We start from the raw sequence: 26,434 nt of genomic DNA on the forward strand, positions 1-26,434 counted from the left end.
ACCCCATCCAGCTCCCAGAGGGAGGGGTCGGAGCACCACCCGCCCGCCCGTGAGGCCCAGTGCAGGCTCCAGGTCAGCGTGCCCACGGAGGCATCAGCCCCACCGGGGGAGACGCGGAGGTGGGGAAGGCCTGCTGCCGAGACACCGCCCAGGATACAGCCGGCGGCCCAGTCTGAGGCTGCCACGGAGCTCAGCACACCCGGCTCCGACCCAGAGTCCAGAGAACCCCGGCCTCTGAGGCACCAGGAGGACCTGGAGCCCAGCACGCCAGAGCACAGAGGTGAGGACGCTGGGGCTGGTGCACGGGAGTGTGTGGGGAGGGGTGCTGAGCTACACAGGGACGAGTCCTCGAAAGCTGCTGCTGGGCCTGCAGCAAGCGCTGGCCTCACACCCCCCGCCCCCCATCTTGCACACTTCAGTCCCAAAAGACATCTGACGCTGGGTATTCTTTGGGAACCTCTTGGAAGGTTTCTGTCCCGGGGTACGCACATGCCAAGGCTGGCCTGTGGGCAAACTTTGCTTCTCCCCCAGCTCTAGCACTGGCCTCCAACTGGAACCAGGCTCCACTTCCCAGACCTGTCCCCACACAGGTGGTGGCTCCAGGTGCAGGACCCAGGGATCCACCGAGGGCAGATGGAGAAGCGAGACTTGCCCTCGCAGAGACACCAGGCCAGCTGGGTACTGGCCAGCACACCGGGCAGATCGGATCTCCGTGCCTGCAGGACCCCCAGCCCCAGGCACTGATGTCCCACCCCCTCAGCGAGAACCTCCACCTCCACGTGCACCTCTACCTGCTCGGGCTTTGGCAAGAGAACCCGAGGCAGAGGAAGAGTCACCGCCTCGGCAGGGAGAGCCTGCCCTGGCTCCCGCGCAACACCCAGACGCCCACGATGACTCACCCAGCCCTGCAGGGAGAAAGAGCCCCCGCTCTGGACAGAGACCCAGAGCCCTTACCGGAAACACCACGTCCAGGGGAGCGGTCGGCTCTGCAGCCTCCATCCCTGTCTGCTCACCGTGGATGCCGGCAACTCGGTCTGCCCCCAGGGGACATGGAGTTCCTTTCCCCTGAACTGCTTTGCATGTGGTTTGTTTCCACCTTTCTGGTGATGTTTTATTTTTTGTATGGTTTCCTGTATTTTTGTTGGTTAAGTTGGGATTAGTAAACTGTTTCATCATTGTTGCAATCTGGGAACACTGTTGTGTAACTCTGGTGATACTGTGTTACCATCACCACTTTGTAGTTTCAGACCCGTTCCATCTTTATGCCCCACCCCCCAACAAAGCCTGGATTCAAGGCAAGCACGCCCTGTTCATCCCTCCCCCCGATCCTGAACACAATTTCATCTTTTCTTTCTGCATTCCTTCCTATATTCTTGGTGTCCCCAATCAGTGACTCTCAGCGAAATGACTGAAGGAGTGTTTTTCGGACTCTCCACCTACTGTAAGACTCCATTGGAGAGTTCTCATTTTTATGTCATTTGAACTAGCCTTTGATAGCTGAAAGGACGGTGTACGTCCTTTCAAGATACCATGTGCCAAACGAAGCCCTTTTGGCAACTGCCATCATTATCTCCAGGCAGGCATTGCTGTTTGAAGGGTGACATCTCAGCCAGAAGGCAGAGGCTGAGCTCCTCTTGTTGCACCAGCTCCCAAAAGAAGCCAAGAAAGGGAGCTGGAACAACAAACCACCCCCATGCCCAGGAAAGCGTTCTTCATGACAGAAGGCTAGAAAATGACCCAACATCCTTGTGGCCCAGAACCACTCTAGAAAATCACTGTTCCATAAAAAAGAGAAACACATGGGAAGTTCCAAGGAGAGGCAATGCCCATGGCCAGTGTACTTGAGAGACGGCCTGACCGCTCCGGGGAAGACACGCACCGACGGAACCCCTTGGGAAACAGCAGTGATAGTCCTCACCGTCGTAAGGGTTTCCTCTGGGGACAACCTGCCCTGGGCACCACACGAGGGAGCAGACCGGCTTCTCTTCCTCTGCCCCCACACCATTCACTCATGAAGGCAGCTCAGGTGTTCTCATGCCCTGCCTGCCTGCCTGCCTGGCTCATCCGTGAGCTGTGACCACCTCCAGGCTAGGACTCCACCTTTTCCTCTCTGTGTACCGTGAATCTGCACACAGTGGGCTTTCAGAACCTTAGGAGACTTGAGCCATTCCCACTCGAGCCAGAACCCTCCCCAGGAAGGAAAACAGCTGTGGAGTCATTTTGGCCCCAGCACTGGTTCCGAAAGCCTGGCGGCTCCTACAGCCTCTACGGTGTGAAGAGGGAGGTCCCTTTTGACAGAGCTTTCCGGCTCTCAGATCTAAGCTGTTGTTTCACTGTCAGCTGTGTCTCTTCCGTTGCAGCCAGGTGGGCCACGCTGCTCCAAAGGAGCTCACAAGCTGAGTTTCAAGGGAGGACAGGGATGGCTACAACGTGCTGCAAACTGAGTGAGGGTCCCCACAATCCTCAGCAAAGGTCTGTGGTGTGCAAGTGGGGAGTAGAGGGCCCCCAAGTTCCAAAGGAAGGGAGGTAGTCGGGAGCTAAAGCCCTTGGCTGCTGTGGTAGCAGCTGCAGATGGCAGCCCGTCCACAGTGCACTTCAAATGAGGTCATATGAGCGGGACTCTGGAAATGGCTCCGAAATCGAGAGAAAGGGGTCAGGGTATGTGGGAATCCGGCGGGGGTGGGGGGTGGATGAAGGAAGGTGTCCCTCCTCTCTCCAGTGCAATTTGGTTTGGTGAGTCTCAAAGCTACCAGATGGCACTTCCCAAGTCAGGCCCCCGCAGGAATCAGGGTGGGCTGCCTGCCTCGGGCCCTGCCACAGGGACAAGCCACACCAGTGGCCTCCCTGAGCTCCAATGGCCGGATCTGGGGGGTTCTGTCTGGTTGCACACCTCCTTGCTGTGGCCAAGTTCCCCCCTTCTCTGAGCACCAGCTTCATCCTCTCGAATGAGGACATCGATTGCTACCTTGGCACGTTACTCTCTTCATCCTGTGAAGACTCATTAGGCTTATCCTACAATTACTAGCTGGCCCGAAGAGATATCTCCTGAATCCAGCTTAAGCTGGAGTCTCCCAGGCTCATCTGGCATGTCTTCCCTGAAGTCTGCCAAAACCCACACCCTTGCATTTCCAGGGACTCCCCTTAGCCAGCTGGGCAGAAAACCCAGCATGCTTCAAACAAGCTGACAGACAAGCGGGAGAGGACTCACGGGCAGACGGCTTCCCTCAGGTCTCGGGTGGAGCTCTGGGACCACAGCAGCAACGGGCCATCCCAGCCCCTGGGCTCAGCAGCGCCCTCATTCTCAGGCCGGCGGCTCTGCCCTGAGGGGAGCAGGAACGTCACCAACTGCCGCAGGCGGACCTCAAGCCCCTCCCACTGCTGGAGCCTGACCTCCCCCGGCCCCACCCCTTCCCCTACCCCAGCAGGACGAGAGCTCGTCTTCCCCTGGCTTCCAACGTGAGGCCCGGCCCTGGGCCCCGATTGGGCACTGCCCCAGCCCGGAGCCAATCACAGTGGCCAGGGAGGTGGAACGCACCGATTGGCCAGGGCCAGGTCATGTGACCATACTCCCCAGGAAACTCAAAGATTACCAAGGTTCTCTAAGAAACCAATGAACAAAATTATCCACTAAAGGCAAACCATAATTTTTAATGAGGCCAATGTCACAGAAAAAAAAATGCTCCACAATAAACTGCTCAAGGAAGCTACTAAATAAACTTTCAGAAAAGTTTAGTAGTTTTTTTTTTTTTTAAATAGGGTGACGGAGAGCTATACCTTTCCCATCTATGTGAATTTAGGTTTAAACTAGATTTCCCTTGGCTATTATATAAGACAAAAAAACCCACATCACCCACTTTCACTCCCCCCCACCCCCAAAATGTGTTTTAATCTATTGAATTTTTGTGTCCTCAGTTGTGTCTGATTCACGGCAACTCACCAACTCTACACAGCCAGGCTCTTCCGTCCATGGAATTCAGGGCAATTTTTTCTGTCCCAGTAAATGCCCACCCTGGGTGATCCAAAGGCAAGGGCTCCGAGGCTCCTGAGAGACTAACTCCTTTCAGCTGAGCACAGAGCTGGCTCCTCACTGGGATGCCTGTGGCCTGGGGCTCCCAGAGGGGAGAGCAGCACTCGCCCCACCGTGTGGTCACTGCTGGAAGTGCAGGCTGCTCCTCACTCCCCCTTGACAGTGTCCCTGAGGGCAGAACAGTGTGAATCGAATCAAGGTGGAAATGCAAACTCCAATGCAACCAACCTTCCACAAGATCTCCAAAACCACTCAGGAACAGGGAATTGGAAACTGCAGGGGATGACATGAATGGAGATGGAGACTTGACACCTTACACCGAGTTCACTTCCAGTTATCCCTAGACAAACTTTCCATGAAAACTTGTCACAAATCTAGAAGAACAATGAGCAGAAACCGGACACGTGCTTTGAGTCTTCACACACAAAACTAAAAGGCAGTCCACAAAAAAAACCCAGAGAATACAGTGGACTTTGCAAAATCAAAGATATCTACTGTGGGAAAGACCTCATTACAAAAGCAAAAGACAGGTCATACATCGCGAGACGAATGAGTGGAAACACAAAGCTTATCAAGGATGTGTCTCCAAACAGACAAAGAACGCCAACACAACAAGCCTGTGAAAACTAGGGAAAGGTCTGAAGGGACACCAGACGGAGGAAGACACACACAGAGTATCCCGGATGATGTCCAGCACTGAGGGCCTGAAGAAACAACAGTCTAGTTGCACCCCCTCAGGCCTGTGTGACCGTGGATGAGGCCTCTGTTTCCCGGTGGCTCTGAGACATGGACAGGGAGGAAGGGGAAGAGAAGTCACTTGCATTTCTAATACTCACAGCAAAGTCTTCCAATGAGAAGGGAATTATCACCCCCACTGACAATGCCATTCACTGAAGTGATACCCACGAGTCCATCTACCCCAGAAGGGAAGGATGGACCTGTTCTCACAAAACGGCGAGAGATGGAAGGAGGAAGATCAAGCCCACACCAATCACTGGAAAGAGAAGCTGTGCTCAGGGCTTGAAAGAATTCCTATAGGGAAAATCATGTCACAGCCCCACATGGCAATCCACAGCTTCCATGCTATTCCTCCCAAAATGCCAATGCATTTTCGCACCGAACAAAGAATTGCAAAAGGGGTACGGAAACAGAAAAGAGCCTACATTGTCAATACAATCCGACGAAAAAGCCCCGATACGGACATCCAAGGTTGTGTGAAAGGAAATTAGACGACCAAACTAGGATCCTCAGGAGAGTATCGGAGGAGGCAATGGCGACCCACTCCAGTACTCTTGCCTGGAAAATGTCCTGGACGGAGGAGCCTGGTAGGCTGCAGGCCACGGGGTCATGCAGAGTCAGACACGACTGAAGTGACTTAGCCGCAGCAGCAGCAGCAGGACAGTATGCTATTGGGAATACAACAACACACACAGATCCAGATCGATGGAATAAAGTTGAGGGTCCAGAAACAAACCCCAGCATCCATGGTCAACTCATCTCTGACACAGACGGTGAGAATATCCAAATGGGAACAAGAAAGCCTCTTCAATCAATGTCCATGGGAAAACCAGACAGCTACATCTGAAGAACGCTATTGGGTTTGATCTCATACCACCTCAATATCGGGGAAAAACCTCACCCTAAAGACTGATGTCATGAGATAGCTAGAAAGAAGCGTAGGTCAAAGGCTCCTTAACATCAGAGTCTCCTTGCCATTTGCTGGGCGGAGGTCGAAATGGGTCTCTTCAAGTAAGGGAAAGAGGTAAACGAAGTACACCACTGGGTTTCCATCCAATGGAACCTATTCACAACAGAGAGGCTAAGCATTCACAAATGCAAAAGATAGGAAACGGAACACGAGAGACTCCTTGCAAGTGGTGTATCTGAGAAGGGGTTCATATGGAAAGAGACGAAGAATGCACAGCACTCAGATTCCAAGAAACACCACCACCACCCTTGACCCTTCCCCCATGACCAACTCTGACCTAAAGCCTTTCTCTCCCTCTAACCTATCCCTAAAACATAACCCTCATCTAATCATATACATGTGCATCCCTAGCATCCATCCATCCATCCACACACGAGAGAGAAAGAGGAAGACACAGACGGAATTGAGAAAGGAAAAGAGAGGGACACAGCCAGAGAGAGACACGGAACCAAAGAGAGGAAAGGAGTCGATGGTCCAGACTATTCCTCAATCTGTCTCGAAGGTAGAAGCAATGACAGCGCCCTTCCACCCCAGAAGGGGGAAAAGGACGGAAGGTTTGGAGAGGAAAAGACAAGAACGCAGGGAGCCATTAGAAGCTCAGCCACCCGCAGAAGCCGAGCTGGGACCCTTGAACAGAATCTCAATGGAAACAGAGGACCAGAAAGTTGGCTACTCTTTTCTATAAGAGAGGGAGACCTTCGAGTCTTCCTTTCGGTCCTCCAACTTGGATGCGGGGTCTCAAAACAGTCAGGAGGGGGAGTGCCTTTTCCTGGGTTCCACGGCGCATCCAGGCCTCGTTCTGCCCCATTCTGTGCTGTGTCAGCCCTGGATGGAATCTTTCTTTCTGAAGTCTCAGCGCACGAGCTCCACGTGATATCGGCCCCAGGTGGAAAGGCATGGAGCTGCTCGTAGGCCGACAGACCTAGGAAGCAGATGGGAGAATGACCCCCACTCTGCAGATGGAGAGACTGGGGCAACCCTGAGGGGCATATGCTTGTCCAGGGCCACACCACTTATGAGAAGAAGGAGCCTGGTCTGAGAGCAGCATGGTCCTCGGAGCTCAGGCCCTGGCTGAACCCAGGCCTCCCCAGGGCTGTGGGCTGGGCCGTGTGGGTGTCATTGTGCCTGCACATGGCCTAAGGGGGGTGGTCGAGCAGTCAGAAACCCAGAGATTCCCTTGGGAAGTTTTGAGGAAGGGACCTCAGCACGAACCCCAGGAAATGATGTCACCTGCCGGCAACAGAACCCAACAGAACCCGCAATCCGGGTATCCAGGCCTCCAGAGCGGAGAGGAGCCCCCAGCCAGATCACTTGCTGCCAAGATGTTCTGCTGTTTGCCCCTGCCCAGAGGCCGGGGCCTCAGGAGAGCTCACAGGCAGTGTGCGTGGGCACCCTGTCGACGTTGGCTCAGGACACCCCCGAGAGGCCTCTGGCCCTTTGCCCGGAGAAACAGAAAGGTAACACGGGGAGCCCCAGGCCGGGCCAGGCCACCTCTCCCATGCCACCCGGAAACACCGGGTCCTTTGCCTGTGTGTGGGGATGCGGGTTTCTCGGGCTGTGTCTCCCTCAAGGAAGCCCAGGCGGATGTGGGGTCAGAAGCCTGTGGACAAGTTGTGCCCACACCCCAGGGGAGAGCAGGCTGGGCGGGATGGGGAGAGTGTGGGCAGCGCCGACCGGCCAGGCTGACCTCACACCCTCAGATGGGTCTCTTTCCTCCCGGGTGGGGATCTGAGCAGACACACGTCTCTGACCCTTCTGGGAAGAGAAGTTCGAGCAGGCAGAAGCGGCGGCTCCACTGGCCAGGCCCAGCTCGGAAAACTCCCAGCATGGCTGGCTGACGGTCACTGTCGTTGCAGAGCTTCCCACGTGATGAGGCCGAGGACGGGGACACCCCATCCAGCTCCCAGAGGGAGGGGTCGGAGCACCACCCGCCCGCCCGTGAGGCCCAGTGCAGGCTCCAGGTCAGCGTGCCCACGGAGGCATCAGCCCCACCGGGGGAGACGCGGAGGTGGGGAAGGCCTGCTGCCGAGACACCGCCCAGGATACAGCCGGCGGCCCAGTCTGAGGCTTCCACGGAGCTCAGCACACCCGGCTCCGACCCAGAGTCCAGAGAACCCCGGCCTCTGAGGCACCAGGAGGACCTGGAGCCCAGCACGCCACAGCACAGAGGTGAGGACGCTGGGGCTGGTGCACGGGAGTGTGTGGGGAGGGGTGCTGAGCTACACAGGGACGAGTCCTCGAAAGCTGCTGCTGGGCCTGCAGCAAGCGCTGGCCTCACACCCCCCGCCCCCCATCTTGCACACTTCAGTCCCAAAAGACATCTGACGCTGGGTATTCTTTGGGAACCTCTTGGAAGGTTTCTGTCCCGGGGTACGCACATGCCAAGGCTGGCCTGTGGGCAAACTTTGCTTCTCCCCCAGCTCTAGCACTGGCCTCCAACTGGAACCAGGCTCCACTTCCCAGACCTGTCCCCACACAGGTGGTGGCTCCAGGTGCAGGACCCAGGGATCCACCGAGGGCAGATGGAGAAGCGAGACTTGCCCTCGCAGAGACACCAGGCCAGCTGGGTACTGGCCAGCACACCGGGCAGATCGGATCTCCGTGCCTGCAGGACCCCCAGCCCCAGGCACTGATGTCCCACCCCCTCAGCGAGAACCTCCACCTCCACGTGCACCTCTACCTGCTCGGGCTTTGGCAAGAGAACCCGAGGCAGAGGAAGAGTCACCGCCTCGGCAGGGAGAGCCTGCCCTGGCTCCCGCGCAACACCCAGACGCCCACGATGACTCACCCAGCCCTGCAGGGAGAAAGAGCCCCCGCTCTGGACAGAGACCCAGAGCCCTTACCGGAAACACCACGTCCAGGGGAGCGGTCGGCTCTGCAGCCTCCATCCCTGTCTGCTCACCGTGGATGCCGGCAACTCGGTCTGCCCCCAGGGGACATGGAGTTCCTTTCCCCTGAACTGCTTTGCATGTGGTTTGTTTCCACCTTTCTGGTGATGTTTTATTTTTTGTATGGTTTCCTGGATTTTTGTTGGTTAAGTTGGGATTAGTAAACTGTTTCATCATTGTTGCAATCTGGGAACACTGTTGTGTAACTCTGGTGATACTGTGTTACCATCACCACTTTGTAGTTTCAGACCCGTTCCATCTTTATGCCCCACCCCCCAACAAAGCCTGGATTCAAGGCAAGCACGCCCTGTTCATCCCTCCCCCCGATCCTGAACACAATTTCATCTTTTCTTTCTGCATTCCTTCCTATATTCTTGGTGTCCCCAATCAGTGACTCTCAGCGAAATGACTGAAGGAGTGTTTTTCGGACTCTCCACCTACTGTAAGACTCCATTGGAGAGTTCTCATTTTTATGTCATTTGAACTAGCCTTTGATAGCTGAAAGGACGGTGTACGTCCTTTCAAGATACCATGTGCCAAACGAAGCCCTTTTGGCAACTGCCATCATTATCTCCAGGCAGGCATTGCTGTTTGAAGGGTGACATCTCAGCCAGAAGGCAGAGGCTGAGCTCCTCTTGTTGCACCAGCTCCCAAAAGAAGCCAAGAAAGGGAGCTGGAACAACAAACCACCCCCATGCCCAGGAAAGCGTTCTTCATGACAGAAGGCTAGAAAATGACCCAACATCCTTGTGGCCCAGAACCACTCTAGAAAATCACTGTTCCATAAAAAAGAGAAACACATGGGAAGTTCCAAGGAGAGGCAATGCCCATGGCCAGTGTACTTGAGAGACGGCCTGACCGCTCCGGGGAAGACACGCACCGACGGAACCCCTTGGGAAACAGCAGTGATAGTCCTCACCGTCGTAAGGGTTTCCTCTGGGGACAACCTGCCCTGGGCACCACACGAGGGAGCAGACCGGCTTCTCTTCCTCTGCCCCCACACCATTCACTCATGAAGGCAGCTCAGGTGTTCTCATGCCCTGCCTGCCTGCCTGCCTGGCTCATCCGTGAGCTGTGACCACCTCCAGGCTAGGACTCCACCTTTTCCTCTCTGTGTACCGTGAATCTGCACACAGTGGGCTTTCAGAACCTTAGGAGACTTGAGCCATTCCCGCTCGAGCCAGAACCCTCCCCAGGAAGGAAAACAGCTGTGGAGTCATTTTGGCCCCAGCACTGGTTCCGAAAGCCTGGCGGCTCCTACAGCCTCTACGGTGTGAAGAGGGAGGTCCCTTTTGACAGAGCTTTCCGGCTCTCAGATCTAAGCTGTTGTTTCACTGTCAGCTGTGTCTCTTCCGTTGCAGCCAGGTGGGCCACGCTGCTCCAAAGGAGCTCACAAGCTGAGTTTCAAGGGAGGACAGGGATGGCTACAACGTGCTGCAAACTGAGTGAGGGTCCCCACAATCCTCAGCAAAGGTCTGTGGTGTGCAAGTGGGGAGTAGAGGGCCCCCAAGTTCCAAAGGAAGGGAGGTAGTCGGGAGCTAAAGCCCTTGGCTGCTGTGGTAGCAGCTGCAGATGGCAGCCCGTCCACAGTGCACTTCAAATGAGGTCATATGAGCGGGACTCTGGAAATGGCTCCGAAATCGAGAGAAAGGGGTCAGGGTATGTGGGAATCCGGCGGGGGTGGGGGGTGGATGAAGGAAGGTGTCCCTCCTCTCTCCAGTGCAATTTGGTTTGGTGAGTCTCAAAGCTACCAGATGGCACTTCCCAAGTCAGGCCCCCGCAGGAATCAGGGTGGGCTGCCTGCCTCGGGCCCTGCCACAGGGACAAGCCACACCAGTGGCCTCCCTGAGCTCCAATGGCCGGATCTGGGGGGTTCTGTCTGGGTGCACACCTCCTTGCTGTGGCCAAGTTCCCCCCTTCTCTGAGCACCAGCTTCATCCTCTCGAATGAGGACATCAATTGCTACCTTGGCACGTTATTCTCTTCATCCTGTGAAGACTCATTAGGCTTATCCTACAATTACTAGCTGGCCCGAAGAGATATCTCCTGAATCCAGCTTAAGCTGGAGTCTCCCAGGCTCATCTGGCATGTCTTCCCTGAAGTCTGCCAAAACCCACACCCTTGCATTTCCAGGGACTCCCCTTAGCCAGCTGGGCAGAAAACCCAGCATGCTTCAAACAAGCTGACAGACAAGCGGGAGAGGACTCACGGGCAGACGGCTTCCCTCAGGTCTCGGGTGGAGCTCTGGGACCACAGCAGCAATGGGCCATCCCAGCCCCTGGGCTCAGCAGCGCCCTCATTCTCAGGCCGGCGGCTCTGCCCTGAGGGGAGCAGGAACGTCACCAACTGCCGCAGGCGGACCTCAAGCCCCTCCCACTGCTGGAGCCTGACCTCCCCCGGCCCCACCCCTTCCCCTACCCCAGCAGGACGAGAGCTCGTCTTCCCCTGGCTTCCAACGTGAGGCCCGGCCCTGGGCCCCGATTGGGCACTGCCCCAGCCCGGAGCCAATCACAGTGGCCAGGGAGGTGGAACGCACCGATTGGCCAGGGCCAGGTCATGTGACCATACTCCCCAGGAAACTCAAAGATTACCAAGGTTCTCTAAGAAACCAATGAACAAAATTATCCACTAAAGGCAAACCATAATTTTTAATGAGGCCAATGTCACAGAAAAAAAAAAATGCTCCACAATAAACTGCTCAAGGAAGCTACTAAATAAACTTTCAGAAAAGTTTAGTAGTTTTTTTTTTTTTTTAAATAGGGTGACGGAGAGCTATACCTTTCCCATCTATGTGAATTTAGGTTTAAACTAGATTTCCCTTGGCTATTATATAAGACAAAAAAACCCACATCACCCACTTTCACTCCCCCCTACCCCCAAAATGTGTTTTAATCTATTGAATTTTTGTGTCCTCAGTTGTGTCTGATTCACGGCAACTCACCAACTCTACACAGCCAGGCTCTTCCGTCCATGGAATTCAGGGCAATTTTTTCTGTCCCAGTAAATGCCCACCCTGGGTGATCCAAAGGCAAGGGCTCCGAGGCTCCTGAGAGACTAACTCCTTTCAGCTGAGCACAGAGCTGGCTCCTCACTGGGATGCCTGTGGCCTGGGGCTCCCAGAGGGGAGAGCAGCACTCGCCCCACCGTGTGGTCACTGCTGGAAGTGCAGGCTGCTCCTCACTCCCCCTTGACAGTGTCCCTGAGGGCAGAACAGTGTGAATCGAATCAAGGTGGAAATGCAAACTCCAATGCAACCAACCTTCCCACAAGATCTCCAAAACCACTCAGGAACAGGGAATTGGAAACTGCAGGGGATGACATGAATGGAGATGGAGACTTGACACCTTACACCGAGTTCACTTCCAGTTATCCCTAGACAAACTTTCCATGAAAACTTGTCACAAATCTAGAAGAACAATGAGCAGAAACCGGACACGTGCTTTGAGTCTTCACACACAAAACTAAAAGGCAGTCCACAAAAAAAACCCAGAGAATACAGTGGACTTTGCAAAATCAAAGATATCTACTGTGGGAAAGACCTCATTACAAAAGCAAAAGACAGGTCATACATCGCGAGACGAATGAGTGGAAACACAAAGCTTATCAAGGATGTGTCTCCAAACAGACAAAGAACGCCAACACAACAAGCCTGTGAAAACTAGGGAAAGGTCTGAAGGGACACCAGACGGAGGAAGACACACACAGAGTATCCCGGATGATGTCCAGCACTGAGGGCCTGAAGAAACAACAGTCTAGTTGCACCCCCTCAGGCCTGTGTGACCGTGGATGAGGCCTCTGTTTCCCGGTGGCTCTGAGACATGGACAGGGAGGAAGGGGAAGAGAAGTCACTTGCATTTCTAATACTCACAGCAAAGTCTTCCAATGAGAAGGGAATTATCACCCCCACTGACAATGCCATTCACTGAAGTGATATCCACGAGTCCATCTACCCCAGAAGGGAAGGATGGACCTGTTCTCACAAAACGGCGAGAGATGGAAGGAGGAAGATCAAGCCCACACCAATCACTGGAAAGAGAAGCTGTGCTCAGGGCTTGAAAGAATTCCTACTGGGAAAATCATGTCACGGCCCCACATGGCAATCCACAGCTTCCATGCTATTCCTCCCAAAATGCCAATGCATTTTCGCACCGAACAAAGAATTGCAAAAGGGGTACGGAAACAGAAAAGAGCCTACATTGTCAATACAATCCGACGAAAAAGCCCCGATACGGACATCCAAGGTTGTGTGAAAGGAAATTAGACGACCAAACTAGGATCCTCAGGAGAGTATCGGAGAAGGCAATGGCGACCCACTCCAGTACTCTTGCCTGGAAAATGTCCTGGACGGAGGAGCCTGGTAGGCTACAGGCCATGGGGTCTTGCAGAGTCAGACACGACTGAAGTGACTTAGCCGCAGCAGCAGCAGCAGGACAGTATGCTATTGGGAATACAACAACACACACAGATCCAGATCGATGGAATAAAGTTGAGGGTCCAGAAACAAACCCCAGCATCCATGGTCAACTCATCTCTGACACAGACGGTGAGAATATCCAAATGGGAACAAGAAAGCCTCTTCAATCAATGTCCATGGGAAAACCAGACAGCTACATCTGAAGAACGCTATTGGGTTTGATCTCATACCACCTCAATATCGGGGAAAAACCTCACCCTAAAGACTGATGTCATGAGATAGCTAGAAAGAAGCGTAGGTCAAAGGCTCCTTAACATCAGAGTCTCCTTGCCATTTGCTGGGCGGAGGTCGAAATGGGTCTCTTCAAGTAAGGGAAAGAGGTAAACGAAGTACACCACTGGGTTTCCATCCAATGGAACCTCTTCACAACAGAGAGGCTAAGCATTCACAAATGCAAAAGATAGGAAACGGAACACGAGAGACTCCTTGCAAGTGGTGTATCTGAGAAGGGGTTCATATGGAAAGAGACGAAGAATGCACAGCACTCAGATTCCAAGAAACACCACCACCACCCTTGACCCTTCCCCCATGACCAACTCTGACCTAAAGCCTTTCTCTCCCTCTAACCTATCCCTAAAACATAACCCTCATCTAATCATATACATGTGCATCCCTAGCATCCATCCATCCATCCACACACGAGAGAGAAAGAGGAAGACACAGACGGAATTGAGAAAGGAAAAGAGAGGGACACAGCCAGAGAGAGACACGGAACCAAAGAGAGGAAAGGAGTCGATGGTCCAGACTATTCCTCAATCTGTCTCGAAGGTAGAAGCAATGACAGCGCCCTTCCACCCCAGAAGGGGGAAAAGGACGGAAGGTTTGGAGAGGAAAAGACAAGAACGCAGGGAGCCATTAGAAGCTCAGCCACCCGCAGAAGCCGAGCTGGGACCCTTGAACAGAATCTCAATGGAAACAGAGGACCAGAAAGTTGGCTACTCTTTTCTATAAGAGAGGGAGACCTTCGAGTCTTCCTTTCGGTCCTCCAACTTGGATGCGGGGTCTCAAAACAGTCAGGAGGGGGAGTGCCTTTTCCTGGGTTCCACGGCGCACCCAGGCCTCGTTCTGCCCCATTCTGTGCTGTGTCAGCCCTGGATGGAATCTTTCTTTCTGAAGTCTCAGCGCACGAGCTCCACGTGATATCGGCCCCAGGTGGAAAGGCATGGAGCTGCTCGTAGGCCGACAGACCTAGGAAGCAGATGGGAGAATGACCCCCACTCTGCAGATGGAGAGACTGGGGCAACCCTGAGGGGCATATGCTTGTCCAGGGCCACACCACTTATGAGAAGAAGGAGCCTGGTCTGAGAGCAGCATGGTCCTCGGAGCTCAGGCCCTGGCTGAACCCAGGCCTCCCCAGGGCTGTGGGCTGGGCCGTGTGGGTGTCATTGTGCCTGCACATGGCCTAAGGGGGGTGGTCGAGCAGTCAGAAACCCAGAGATTCCCTTGGGAAGTTTTGAGGAAGGGACCTCAGCACGAACCCCAGGAAATGATGTCACCTGCCGGCAACAGAACACAACAGAACCCGCAATCCGGGTATCCAGGCCTCCAGAGCGGAGAGGAGCCCCCAGCCAGATCACTTGCTGCCAAGATGTTCTGCTGTTTGCCCCTGCCCAGAGGCCGGGGCCTCAGGAGAGCTCACAGGCAGTGTGCGTGGGCACCCTGTCGACGTTGGCTCAGGACACCCCCGAGAGGCCTCTGGCCCTTTGCCCGGAGAAACAGAAAGGTAACACGGGGAGCCCCAGGCCGGGCCAGGCCACCTCTCCCATGCCACCCGGAAACACCGGGTCCTTTGCCTGTGTGTGGGGATGCGGGTTTCTCGGGCTGTGTCTCCCTCAAGGAAGCCCAGGCGGATGTGGGGTCAGAAGCCTGTGGACAAGTTGTGCCCACACCCCAGGGGAGAGCAGGCTGGGCGGGATGGGGAGAGTGTGGGCAGCGCCGACCGGCCAGGCTGACCTCACACCCTCAGATGGGTCTCTTTCCTCCCGGGTGGGGATCTGAGCAGACACACGTCTCTGACCCTTCTGGGAAGAGAAGTTCGAGCAGGCAGAAGCAGCGGCTCCACTGGCCAGGCCCAGCTCGGAAAACTCCCAGCATGGCTGGCTGACGGTCACTGTCGTTGCAGAGCTTCCCACGTGATGAGGCCGAGGACGGGGACACCCCATCCAGCTCCCAGAGGGAGGGGTCGGAGCACCACCCGCCCGCCCGTGAGGCCCAGTGCAGGCTCCAGGTCAGCGTGCCCACGGAGGCATCAGCCCCACCGGGGGAGACGCGGAGGTGGGGAAGGCCTGCTGCCGAGACACCGCCCAGGATACAGCCGGCGGCCCAGTCTGAGGCTTCCACGGAGCTCAGCACACCCGGCTCCGACCCAGAGTCCAGAGAACCCCGGCCTCTGAGGCACCAGGAGGACCTGGAGCCCAGCACGCCACAGCACAGAGGTGAGGACGCTGGGGCTGGTGCACGGGAGTGTGTGGGGAGGGGTGCTGAGCTACACAGGGACGAGTCCTCGAAAGCTGCTGCTGGGCCTGCAGCAAGCGCTGGCCTCACACCCCCCGCCCCCCATCTTGCACACTTCAGTCCCAAAAGACATCTGACGCTGGGTATTCTTTGGGAACCTCTTGGAACGTTTCTGTCCCGGGGTACGCACATGCCAAGGCTGGCCTGTGGGCAAACTTTGCTTCTCCCCCAGCTCTAGCACTGGCCTCCAACTGGAACCAGGCTCCACTTCCCAGACCTGTCCCCACACAGGTGGTGGCTCCAGGTGCAGGACCCAGGGATCCACCGAGGGCAGATGGAGAAGCGAGACTTGCCCTCGCAGAGACACCAGGCCAGCTGGGTACTGGCCAGCACACCGGGCAGATCGGATCTCCGTGCCTGCAGGACCCCCAGCCCCAGGCACTGATGTCCCACCCCCTCAGCGAGAACCTCCACCTCCACGTGCACCTCTACCTGCTCGGGCTTTAGCAAGAGAACCCGAGGCAGAGGAAGAGTCACCGCCTCGGCAGGGAGAGCCTGCCCTGGCTCCCGCGCAACACCCAGACGCCCACGATGACTCACCCAGCCCTGCAGGGAGAAAGAGCCCCCGCTCTGGACAGAGACCCAGAGCCCTTACCGGAAACACCACGTCCAGGGGAGCGGTCGGCTCTGCAGCCTCCATCCCTGTCTGCTCACCGTGGATGCTGGCAACTCGGTCTGCCCCCAGGGGACATGGAGTTCCTTTCCCCTGAACTGCTTTGCATGTGGTTTGTTTCCACCTTTCTGGTGATGTTTTATTTTTTGTATGGTTTCCTGTATTTTTGTTGGTTAAGTTGGGATTAGTAAACTGTTTCATCATTGTTGCAATCTGGGAACACTGTTGTGTAACTCTGGTGATACTGTGTTACCATCACCACTTTGTAGTTTCAGACCCGTTCCATCTTTATGCCCCACCCCCCAACAAAGCCTGGATTCAAGGCAAGCACGCCCTGTTCATCCCTCCCCCCGATCCTGAACACAATTTCATCTTTTCTTTCTGCATTCCTTCCTATATTCTTGGTGTCCCCAATCAGTGACTCTCAGCGAAATGACTGAAGGAGTGTTTTTCGGACTCTCCACCTACTGTAAGACTCCATTGGAGAGTTCTCATTTTTATGTCATTTGAACTAGCCTTTGATAGCTGAAAGGACGGTGTACGTCCTTTCAAGATACCATGTGCCAAACGAAGCCCTTTTGGCAACTGCCATCATTATCTCCAGGCAGGCATTGCTGTTTGAAGGGTGACATCTCAGCCAGAAGGCAGAGGCTGAGCTCCTCTTGTTGCACCAGCTCCCAAAAGAAGCCAAGAAAGGGAGCTGGAACAACAAACCACCCCCATGCCCAGGAAAGCGTTCTTCATGACAGAAGGCTAGAAAATGACCCAACATCCTTGTGGCCCAGAACCACTCTAGAAAATCACTGTTCCATAAAAAAGAGAAACACATGGGAAGTTCCAAGGAGAGGCAATGCCCATGGCCAGTGTACTTGAGAGACGGCCTGACCGCTCCGGGGAAGACACGCACCGACGGAACCCCTTGGGAAACAGCAGTGATAGTCCTCACCGTCGTAAGGGTTTCCTCTGGGGACAACCTGCCCTGGGCACCACACGAGGGAGCAGACCGGCTTCTCTTCCTCTGCCCCCACACCATTCACTCATGAAGGCAGCTCAGGTGTTCTCATGCCCTGCCTGCCTGCCTGCCTGGCTCATCCGTGAGCTGTGACCACCTCCAGGGTAGGACTCCACCTTTTCCTCTCTGTGTACCGTGAATCTGCACACAGTGGGCTTTCAGAACCTTAGGAGACTTGAGCCATTCCCACTCGAGCCAGAACCCTCCCCAGGAAGGAAAACAGCTGTGGAGTCATTTTGGCCCCAGCACTGGTTCCGAAAGCCTGGCGGCTCCTACAGCCTCTACGGTGTGAAGAGGGAGGTCCCTTTTGACAGAGCTTTCCGGCTCTCAGATCTAAGCTGTTGTTTCACTGTCAGCTGTGTCTCTTCCGTTGCAGCCAGGTGGGCCACGCTGCTCCAAAGGAGCTCACAAGCTGAGTTTCAAGGGAGGACAGGGATGGCTACAACGTGCTGCAAACTGAGTGAGGGTCCCCACAATCCTCAGCAAAGGTCTGTGGTGTGCAAGTGGGGAGTAGAGGGCCCCCAAGTTCCAAAGGAAGGGAGGTAGTCGGGAGCTAAAGCCCTTGGCTGCTGTGGTAGCAGCTGCAGATGGCAGCCCGTCCACAGTGCACTTCAAATGAGGTCATATGAGCGGGACTCTGGAAATGGCTCCGAAATCGAGAGAAAGGGGTCAGGGTATGTGGGAATCCGGCGGGGGTGGGGGGTGGATGAAGGAAGGTGTCCCTCCTCTCTCCAGTGCAATTTGGTTTGGTGAGTCTCAAAGCTACCAGATGGCACTTCCCAAGTCAGGCCCCCGCAGGAATCAGGGTGGGCTGCCTGCCTCGGGCCCTGCCACAGGGACAAGCCACACCAGTGGCCTCCCTGAGCTCCAATGGCCGGATCTGGGGGGTTCTGTCTGGTTGCACACCTCCTTGCTGTGGCCAAGTTCCCCCCTTCTCTGAGCACCAGCTTCATCCTCTCGAATGAGGACATCGATTGCTACCTTGGCACGTTACTCTCTTCATCCTGTGAAGACTCATTAGGCTTATCCTACAATTACTAGCTGGCCCGAAGAGATATCTCCTGAATCCAGCTTAAGCTGGAGTCTCCCAGGCTCATCTGGCATGTCTTCCCTGAAGTCTGCCAAAACCCACACCCTTGCATTTCCAGGGACTCCCCTTAGCCAGCTGGGCAGAAAACCCAGCATGCTTCAAACAAGCTGACAGACAAGCGGGAGAGGACTCACGGGCAGACGGCTTCCCTCAGGTCTCGGGGGGAGCTCTGGGACCACAGCAGCAACGGGCCATCCCAGCCCCTGAGCTCAGCAGCGCCCTCATTCTCAGGCCGGCGGCTCTGCCCTGAGGGGAGCAGGAACGTCACCAACTGCCGCAGGCGGACCTCAAGCCCCTCCCACTGCTGGAGCCTGACCTCCCCCGGCCCCACCCCTTCCCCTACCCCAGCAGGACGAGAGCTCGTCTTCCCCTGGCTTCCAACGTGAGGCCCGGCCCTGGGCCCCGATTGGGCACTGCCCCAGCCCGGAGCCAATCACAGTGGCCAGGGAGGTGGAACGCACCGATTGGCCAGGGCCAGGTCATGTGACCATACTCCCCAGGAAACTCAAAGATAACCAAGGTTCTCTAAGAAACCAATGAACAAAATTATCCAGTAAAGGCAAACCTTAATTTTTAATGAGGACAATGTCACAGAAAAAAAAAAAAAGCTCCACAATAAACTGCTCAAGGAAGCTACTAAATAAACTTTCAGAAAAGTTTAGTAGTTTTTTTTTTTTTTTTTTTAAATAGGGTGACGGAGAGCTATACCTTTCCCATCTATGTGAATTTAGGTTTAAACTAGATTTCCCTTGGCTATTATATAAGACAAAAAAACCCACATCACCCACTTTCACTCCCCCCCACCCCCAAAATGTGTTTTAATCTATTGAATTTTTGTGTCCTCAGTTGTGTCTGATTCACGGCAACTCACCAACTCTACACAGCCAGGCTCTTCCGTCCATGGAATTCAGGGCAATTTTTTCTGTCCCAGTAAATGCCCACCCTGGGTGATCCAAAGGCAAGGGCTCCGAGGCTCCTGAGAGACTAACTCCTTTCAGCTGAGCACAGAGCTGGCTCCTCACTGGGATGCCTGTGGCCTGGGGCTCCCAGAGGGGAGAGCAGCACTCGCCCCACCGTGTGGTCACTGCTGGAAATGCAGGCTGCTCCTCACTCCCCCTTGACAGTGTCCCTGAGGGCAGAACAGTGTGAATCGAATCAAGGTGGAAATGCAAACTCCAATGCAACCAACCTTCCCACAAGGTCTCCAAAACCACTCAGGAACAGGGAATTGGAAACTGCAGGGGATGACATGAATGGAGATGGAGACTTGACACCTTACACCGAGTTCACTTCCAGTTATCCCTAGACAAACTTTCCATGAAAACTTGTCACAAATCTAGAAGAACAATGAGCAGAAACCGGACACGTGCTTTGAGTCTTCACACACAAAACTAAAAGGCAGTCCACAAAAAAAACCCAGAGAATACAGTGGACTTTGCAAAATCAAAGATATCTACTGTGGGAAAACCTCATGACAAAAGCAAAAGACAGGTCATACATCGCGAGACGAATGAGTGGAAACACAAAGCTTATCAAGGATGTGTCTCCAAACAGACAAAGAACGCCAACACAACAAGCCTGTGAAAACTAGGGAAAGGTCTGAAGGGACACCAGACGGAGGAAGACACACACAGAGTATCCCGGATGATGTCCAGCACTGAGGGCCTGAAGAAACAACAGTCTAGTTGCACCCCCTCAGGCCTGTGTGACCGTGGATGAGGCCTCTGTTTCCCGGTGGCTCTGAGACATGGACAGGGAGGAAGGGGAAGAGAAGTCACTTGCATTTCTAATACTCACAGCAAAGTCTTCCAATGAGAAGGGAATTATCACCCCCACTGCCAATGCCATTCACTGAAGTGATACCCACGAGTCCATCTACCCCAGAAGGGAAGGATGGACCTGTTCTCACAAAACGGCGAGAGATGGAAGGAGGAAGATCAAGCCCACACCAATCACTGGAAAGAGAAGCTGTGCTCAGGGCTTGAAAGAATTCCTATTGGGAAAATCATGTCACAGCCCCACATGGCAATCCACAGCTTCCATGCTATTCCTCCCAAAATGCCAATGCATTTTCGCACCGAACAAAGAATTGCAAAAGGGGTATGGAAACAGAAAAGAGCCTACATTGTCAATACAATCCGACGAAAAAGCCCCGATACGGACATCCAAGGTTGTGTGAAAGGAAATTAGACGACCAAACTAGGATCCTCAGGAGAGTATCGGAGAAGGCAATGGCGACCCACTCCAGTACTCTTGCCTGGAAAATGTCCTGGACGGAGGAGCCTGGTAGGCTGCAGGCCACGGGGTCATGCAGAGTCAGACACGACTGAAGTGACTTAGCCGCAGCAGCAGCAGCAGGACAGTATGCTATTGGGAATACAACAACACACACAGATCCAGATCGATGGAATAAAGTTGAGGGTCCAGAAACAAACCCCAGCATCCATGGTCAACTCATCTCTGACACAGACGGGGAGAATATCCAAATGGGAACAAGAAAGCCTCTTCAATCAATGTCCATGGGAAAACCAGACAGCTACATCTGAAGAACGCTATTGGTTTTGATCTCATACCACCTCAATATCGGGGAAAAACCTCACCCTAAAGACTGATGTCATGAGATAGCTAGAAAGAAGCGTAGGTCAAAGGCTCCTTAACATCAGAGTCTCCTTGCCATTTGCTGGGCGGAGGTCGAAATGGGTCTCTTCAAGTAAGGGAAAGAGGTAAACGAAGTACACCACTGGGTTTCCATCCAATGGAACCTCTTCACAACAGAGAGGCTAAGCATTCACAAATGCAAAAGATAGGAAACGGAACACGAGAGACATCTGAGGAGGGGTTCATATGGAAAGAGATGAAGAATGCACAGCACTCCGATTCCAAGAAACACCACCACCACCCTTGACCCTTCCCCCATGACCAACTCTGACCTAAAGCCTTTCTCTCCCTCTAACCTATCCCTAAAACATAACCCTCATCTAATCATATACATGTGCATCCCTAGCATCCATCCATCCATCCACACACGAGAGAGAAAGAGGAAGACACAGACGGAATTGAGAAAGGAAAAGAGAGGGACACAGCCAGAGAGAGACACGGAACCAAAGAGAGGAAAGGAGTCGATGGTCCAGACTTTTCCTCAATCTGTCTCGAAGGTAGAAGCAATGACAGCGCCCTTCCACCCCAGAAGGGGGAAAAGGACGGAAGGTTTGGAGAGGAAAAGACAAGAACGCAGGGAGCCATTAGAAGCTCAGCCACCCGCAGAAGCCGAGCTGGGACCCTTGAACAGAATCTCAATGGAAACAGAGGACCAGAAAGTTGGCTACTCTTTTCTATAAGAGAGGGAGACCTTCGAGTCTTCCTTTCGGTCCTCCAACTTGGATGCAGGGTCTCAAAACAGTCAGGAGGGGGAGTGCCTTTTCCTGGGTTCCACGGCGCATCCAGGCCTCGTTCTGCCCCATTCTGTGCTGTGTCAGCCCTGGATGGAATCTTTCTTTCTGAAGTCTCAGCGCACGAGCTCCACGTGATATCGGCCCCAGGTGGAAAGGCATGGAGCTGCTCGTAGGCCGACAGACCTAGGAAGCAGATGGGAGAATGACCCCCACTCTGCAGATGGAGAGACTGGGGCAACCCTGAGGGGCATATGCTTGTCCAGGGCCACACCACTTATGAGAAGAAGGAGCCTGGTCTGAGAGCAGCATGGTCCTCGGAGCTCAGGCCCTGGCTGAACCCAGGCCTCCCCAGGGCTGTGGGCTGGGCCGTGTGGGTGTCATTGTGCCTGCACATGGCCTAAGGGGGGTGGTCGAGCAGTCAGAAACCCAGAGATTCCCTTGGGAAGTTTTGAGGAAGGGACCTCAGCACGAACCCCAGGAAATGATGTCACCTGCCGGCAACAGAACCCAACAGAACCCGCAATCCGGGTATCCAGGCCTCCAGAGCGGAGAGGAGCCCCCAGCCAGATCACTTGCTGCCAAGATGTTCTGCTGTTTGCCCCTGCCCAGAGGCCGGGGCCTCAGGAGAGCTCACAGGCAGTGTGCGTGGGCACCCTGTCGACGTTGGCTCAGGACACCCCCGAGAGGCCTCTGGCCCTTTGCCCGGAGAAACAGAAAGGTAACACGGGGAGCCCCAGGCCGGGCCAGGCCACCTCTCCCATGCCACCCGGAAACACCGGGTCCTTTGCCTGTGTGTGGGGATGCGGGTTTCTCGGGCTGTGTCTCCCTCAAGGAAGCCCAGGCGGATGTGGGGTCAGAAGCCTGTGGACAAGTTGTGTCCACACCCCAGGGGAGAGCAGGCTGGGCGGGATGGGGAGAGTGTGGGCAGCGCCGACCGGCCAGGCTGACCTCACACCCTCAGATGGGTCTCTTTCCTCCCGGGTGGGGATCTGAGCAGACACACGTCTCTGACCCTTCTGGGAAGAGAAGTTCGAGCAGGCAGAAGCAGCGGCTCCACTGGCCAGGCCCAGCTCGGAAAACTCCCAGCATGGCTGGCTGACGGTCACTGTCGTTGCAGAGCTTCCCACGTGATGAGGCCGAGGACGGGGACACCCCATCCAGCTCCCAGAGGGAGGGGTCGGAGCACCACCCGCCCGCCCGTGAGGCCCAGTGCAGGCTCCAGATCAGCGTGCCCACGGAGGCATCAGCCCCACCGGGGGAGACGCGGAGGTGGGGAAGGCCTGCTGCCGAGACACCGCCCAGGATACAGCCGGCGGCCCAGTCTGAGGCTTCCACGGAGCTCAGCACACCCGGCTCCGACCCAGAGTCCAGAGAACCCCGGCCTCTGAGGCACCAGGAGGACCTGGAGCCCAGCACGCCAGAGCACAGAGGTGAGGACGCTGGGGCTGGTGCACGGGAGTGTGTGGGGAGGGGTGCTGAGCTACACAGGGACGAGTCCTCGAAAGCTGCTGCTGGGCCTGCAGCAAGCGCTGGCCTCACACCCCCCGCCCCCCATCTTGCACACTTCAGTCCCAAAAGACATCTGACGCTGGGTATTCTTTGGGAACCTCTTGGAAGGTTTCTGTCCCGGGGTACGCACATGCCAAGGCTGGCCTGTGGGCAAACTTTGCTTCTCCCCCAGCTCTAGCACTGGCCTCCAACTGGAACCAGGCTCCACTTCCCAGACCTGTCCCCACACAGGTGGTGGCTCCAGGTGCAGGACCCAGGGATCCACCGAGGGCAGATGGAGAAGCGAGACTTGCCCTCGCAGAGACACCAGGCCAGCTGGGTACTGGCCAGCACACCGGGCAGATCGGATCTCCGTGCCTGCAGGACCCCCAGCCCCAGGCACTGATGTCCCACCCCCTCAGCGAGAACCTCCACCTCCACGTGCACCTCTACCTGCTCGGGCTTTGGCAAGAGAACCCGAGGCAGAGGAAGAGTCACCGCCTCGGCAGGGAGAGCCTGCCCTGGCTCCCGCGCAACACCCAGACGCCCACGATGACTCACCCAGCCCTGCAGGGAGAAAGAGCCCCCGCTCTGGACAGAGACCCAGAGCCCTTACCGGAAACACCACGTCCAGGGGAGCGGTCGGCTCTGCAGCCTCCATCCCTGTCTGCTCACCGTGGATGCCGGCAACTCGGTCTGCCCCCAGGGGACATGGAGTTCCTTTCCCCTGAACTGCTTTGCATGTGGTTTGTTTCCACCTTTCTGGTGATGTTTTATTTTTTGTATGGTTTCCTGTATTTTTGTTGGTTAAGTTGGGATTAGTAAACTGTTTCATCATTGTTGCAATCTGGGAACACTGTTGTGTAACTCTGGTGATACTGTGTTACCATCACCACTTTGTAGTTTCAGACCCGTTCCATCTTTATGCCCCACCCCCCAACAAAGCCTGGATTCAAGGCAAGCACGCCCTGTTCATCCCTCCCCCCGATCCTGAACACAATTTCATCTTTTCTTTCTGCATTCCTTCCTATATTCTTGGTGTCCCCAATCAGTGACTCTCAGCGAAATGACTGAAGGAGTGTTTTTCGGACTCTCCACCTACTGTAAGACTCCATTGGAGAGTTCTCATTTTTATGTCATTTGAACTAGCCTTTGATAGCTGAAAGGACGGTGTACGTCCTTTCAAGATACCATGTGCCAAACGAAGCCCTTTTGGCAACTGCCATCATTATCTCCAGGCAGGCATTGCTGTTTGAAGGGTGACATCTCAGCCAGAAGGCAGAGGCTGAGCTCCTCTTGTTGCACCAGCTCCCAAAAGAAGCCAAGAAAGGGAGCTGGAACAACAAACCACCCCCATGCCCAGGAAAGCGTTCTTCATGACAGAAGGCTAGAAAATGACCCAACATCCTTGTGGCCCAGAACCACTCTAGAAAATCACTGTTCCATAAAAAAGAGAAACACATGGGAAGTTCCAAGGAGAGGCAATGCCCATGGCCAGTGTACTTGAGAGACGGCCTGACCGCTCCGGGGAAGACACGCACCGACGGAACCCCTTGGGAAACAGCAGTGATAGTCCTCACCGTCGTAAGGGTTTCCTCTGGGGACAACCTGCCCTGGGCACCACACGAGGGAGCAGACCGGCTTCTCTTCCTCTGCCCCCACACCATTCACTCATGAAGGCAGCTCAGGTGTTCTCATGCCCTGCCTGCCTGCCTGCCTGGCTCATCCGTGAGCTGTGACCACCTCCAGGCTAGGACTCCACCTTTTCCTCTCTGTGTACCGTGAATCTGCACACAGTGGGCTTTCAGAACCTTAGGAGACTTGAGCCATTCCCACTCGAGCCAGAACCCTCCCCAGGAAGGAAAACAGCTGTGGAGTCATTTTGGCCCCAGCACTGGTTCCGAAAGCCTGGCGGCTCCTACAGCCTCTACGGTGTGAAGAGGGAGGTCCCTTTTGACAGAGCTTTCCGGCTCTCAGATCTAAGCTGTTGTTTCACTGTCAGCTGTGTCTCTTCCGTTGCAGCCAGGTGGGCCACGCTGCTCCAAAGGAGCTCACAAGCTGAGTTTCAAGGGAGGACAGGGATGGCTACAACGTGCTGCAAACTGAGTGAGGGTCCCCACAATCCTCAGCAAAGGTCTGTGGTGTGCAAGTGGGGAGTAGAGGGCCCCCAAGTTCCAAAGGAAGGGAGGTAGTCGGGAGCTAAAGCCCTTGGCTGCTGTGGTAGCAGCTGCAGATGGCAGCCCGTCCACAGTGCACTTCAAATGAGGTCATATGAGCGGGACTCTGGAAATGGCTCCGAAATCGAGAGAAAGGGGTCAGGGTATGTGGGAATCCGGCGGGGGTGGGGGGTGGATGAAGGAAGGTGTCCCTCCTCTCTCCAGTGCAATTTGGTTTGGTGAGTCTCAAAGCTACCAGATGGCACTTCCCAAGTCAGGCCCCCGCAGGAATCAGGGTGGGCTGCCTGCCTCGGGCCCTGCCACAGGGACAAGCCACACCAGTGGCCTCCCTGAGCTCCAATGGCCGGATCTGGGGGGTTCTGTCTGGTTGCACACCTCCTTGCTGTGGCCAAGTTCCCCCCTTCTCTGAGCACCAGCTTCATCCTCTCGAATGAGGACATCGATTGCTACCTTGGCACGTTACTCTCTTCATCCTGTGAAGACTCATTAGGCTTATCCTACAATTACTAGCTGGCCCGAAGAGATATCTCCTGAATCCAGCTTAAGCTGGAGTCTCCCAGGCTCATCTGGCATGTCTTCCCTGAAGTCTGCCAAAACCCACACCCTTGCATTTCCAGGGACTCCCCTTAGCCAGCTGGGCAGAAAACCCAGCATGCTTCAAACAAGCTGACAGACAAGCGGGAGAGGACTCACGGGCAGACGGCTTCCCTCAGGTCTCGGGGGGAGCTCTGGGACCACAGCAGCAACGGGCCATCCCAGCCCCTGAGCTCAGCAGCGCCCTCATTCTCAGGCCGGCGGCTCTGCCCTGAGGGGAGCAGGAACGTCACCAACTGCCGCAGGCGGACCTCAAGCCCCTCCCACTGCTGGAGCCTGACCTCCCCCGGCCCCACCCCTTCCCCTACCCCAGCAGGACGAGAGCTCGTCTTCCCCTGGCTTCCAACGTGAGGCCCGGCCCTGGGCCCCGATTGGGCACTGCCCCAGCCCGGAGCCAATCACAGTGGCCAGGGAGGTGGAACGCACCGATTGGCCAGGGCCAGGTCATGTGACCATA

The 26,434-nt window shown here is 55.3% G+C and overlaps 2 protein-coding genes and 1 long non-coding RNA gene across 4 annotated transcripts in view; 2 read left to right on the plus strand and 1 right to left on the minus strand.

The window, feature by feature from the left end:
• Positions 1 to 26,205, minus strand: part of LOC145527618 (uncharacterized) — a 32,714-nt gene extending 6,509 nt beyond the window's left edge. The window contains exons 1-10 of one of the 2 annotated variants that reach the window (XR_014069782.1): positions 26,077 to 26,205; positions 21,676 to 21,901; positions 19,198 to 19,455; positions 18,461 to 18,572; positions 14,060 to 14,285; positions 11,565 to 11,822; positions 10,833 to 10,944; positions 6,432 to 6,657; positions 3,938 to 4,195; positions 3,209 to 3,320 (exon numbers count right to left, since the gene is read on the minus strand). This is a non-coding gene — a long non-coding RNA (uncharacterized LOC145527618). Of the gene's footprint in view, positions 1 to 1,109; positions 3,321 to 3,937; positions 4,196 to 6,431; positions 6,658 to 10,832; positions 10,945 to 11,564; positions 11,823 to 14,059; positions 14,286 to 18,460; positions 18,573 to 19,197; positions 19,456 to 21,675; positions 21,902 to 26,076 lie in introns of those variants that run through there. The other variant, XR_014069781.1, reaches the window with a different exon arrangement.
• LOC145527526 (uncharacterized) lies at positions 7,000 to 8,808 on the plus strand. Its single transcript, XM_081545623.1, has 3 exons — positions 7,000 to 7,192; positions 7,592 to 7,904; positions 8,156 to 8,808. The coding sequence occupies exons 1-3, from the start codon at positions 7,058 to 7,060 to the stop codon at positions 8,782 to 8,784; spliced, it is 1,077 nt and encodes a 358-aa protein (XP_081401749.1). The 5' UTR covers positions 7,000 to 7,057; the 3' UTR covers positions 8,785 to 8,808.
• Positions 14,473 to 16,436, plus strand: LOC145527598 (uncharacterized). The gene is made up of 3 exons (XM_081545717.1): positions 14,473 to 14,820; positions 15,220 to 15,532; positions 15,784 to 16,436. Exons 1-3 carry the CDS (start codon positions 14,584 to 14,586, stop codon positions 16,056 to 16,058), a joined length of 825 nt encoding a protein of 274 aa, XP_081401843.1. The 5' UTR covers positions 14,473 to 14,583; the 3' UTR covers positions 16,059 to 16,436.
• Positions 26,206 to 26,434: the final 229 nt, after the last annotated feature.

The sequence above is a fragment of the Giraffa tippelskirchi genome, chromosome 11 (genome assembly GCF_054371585.1).
Source record: "Giraffa tippelskirchi isolate mGirTip1 chromosome 11, T2T-mGirTip1v1.2.pri, whole genome shotgun sequence".
NCBI lineage: Eukaryota > Metazoa > Chordata > Mammalia > Artiodactyla > Giraffidae > Giraffa > Giraffa tippelskirchi.

Coding starts and splice junctions, on each gene's coding strand:
- LOC145527598 (XM_081545717.1), top strand. CDS start 14,584: ATGATGTCACCTGCCGGCAACAGAACACAACAGAACCCGCAATCCGGG. Junction 14,821..15,219: donor TTGCCCGGAGAAACAGAAAG/GTAACACGGGGA, acceptor CTGTCGTTGCAG/AGCTTCCCACGTGATGAGGC. Junction 15,533..15,783: donor CAGCACGCCACAGCACAGAG/GTGAGGACGCTG, acceptor CTTCTCCCCCAG/CTCTAGCACTGGCCTCCAAC.
- LOC145527526 (XM_081545623.1), top strand. CDS start 7,058: ATGTTCTGCTGTTTGCCCCTGCCCAGAGGCCGGGGCCTCAGGAGAGCT. Junction 7,193..7,591: donor TTGCCCGGAGAAACAGAAAG/GTAACACGGGGA, acceptor CTGTCGTTGCAG/AGCTTCCCACGTGATGAGGC. Junction 7,905..8,155: donor CAGCACGCCACAGCACAGAG/GTGAGGACGCTG, acceptor CTTCTCCCCCAG/CTCTAGCACTGGCCTCCAAC.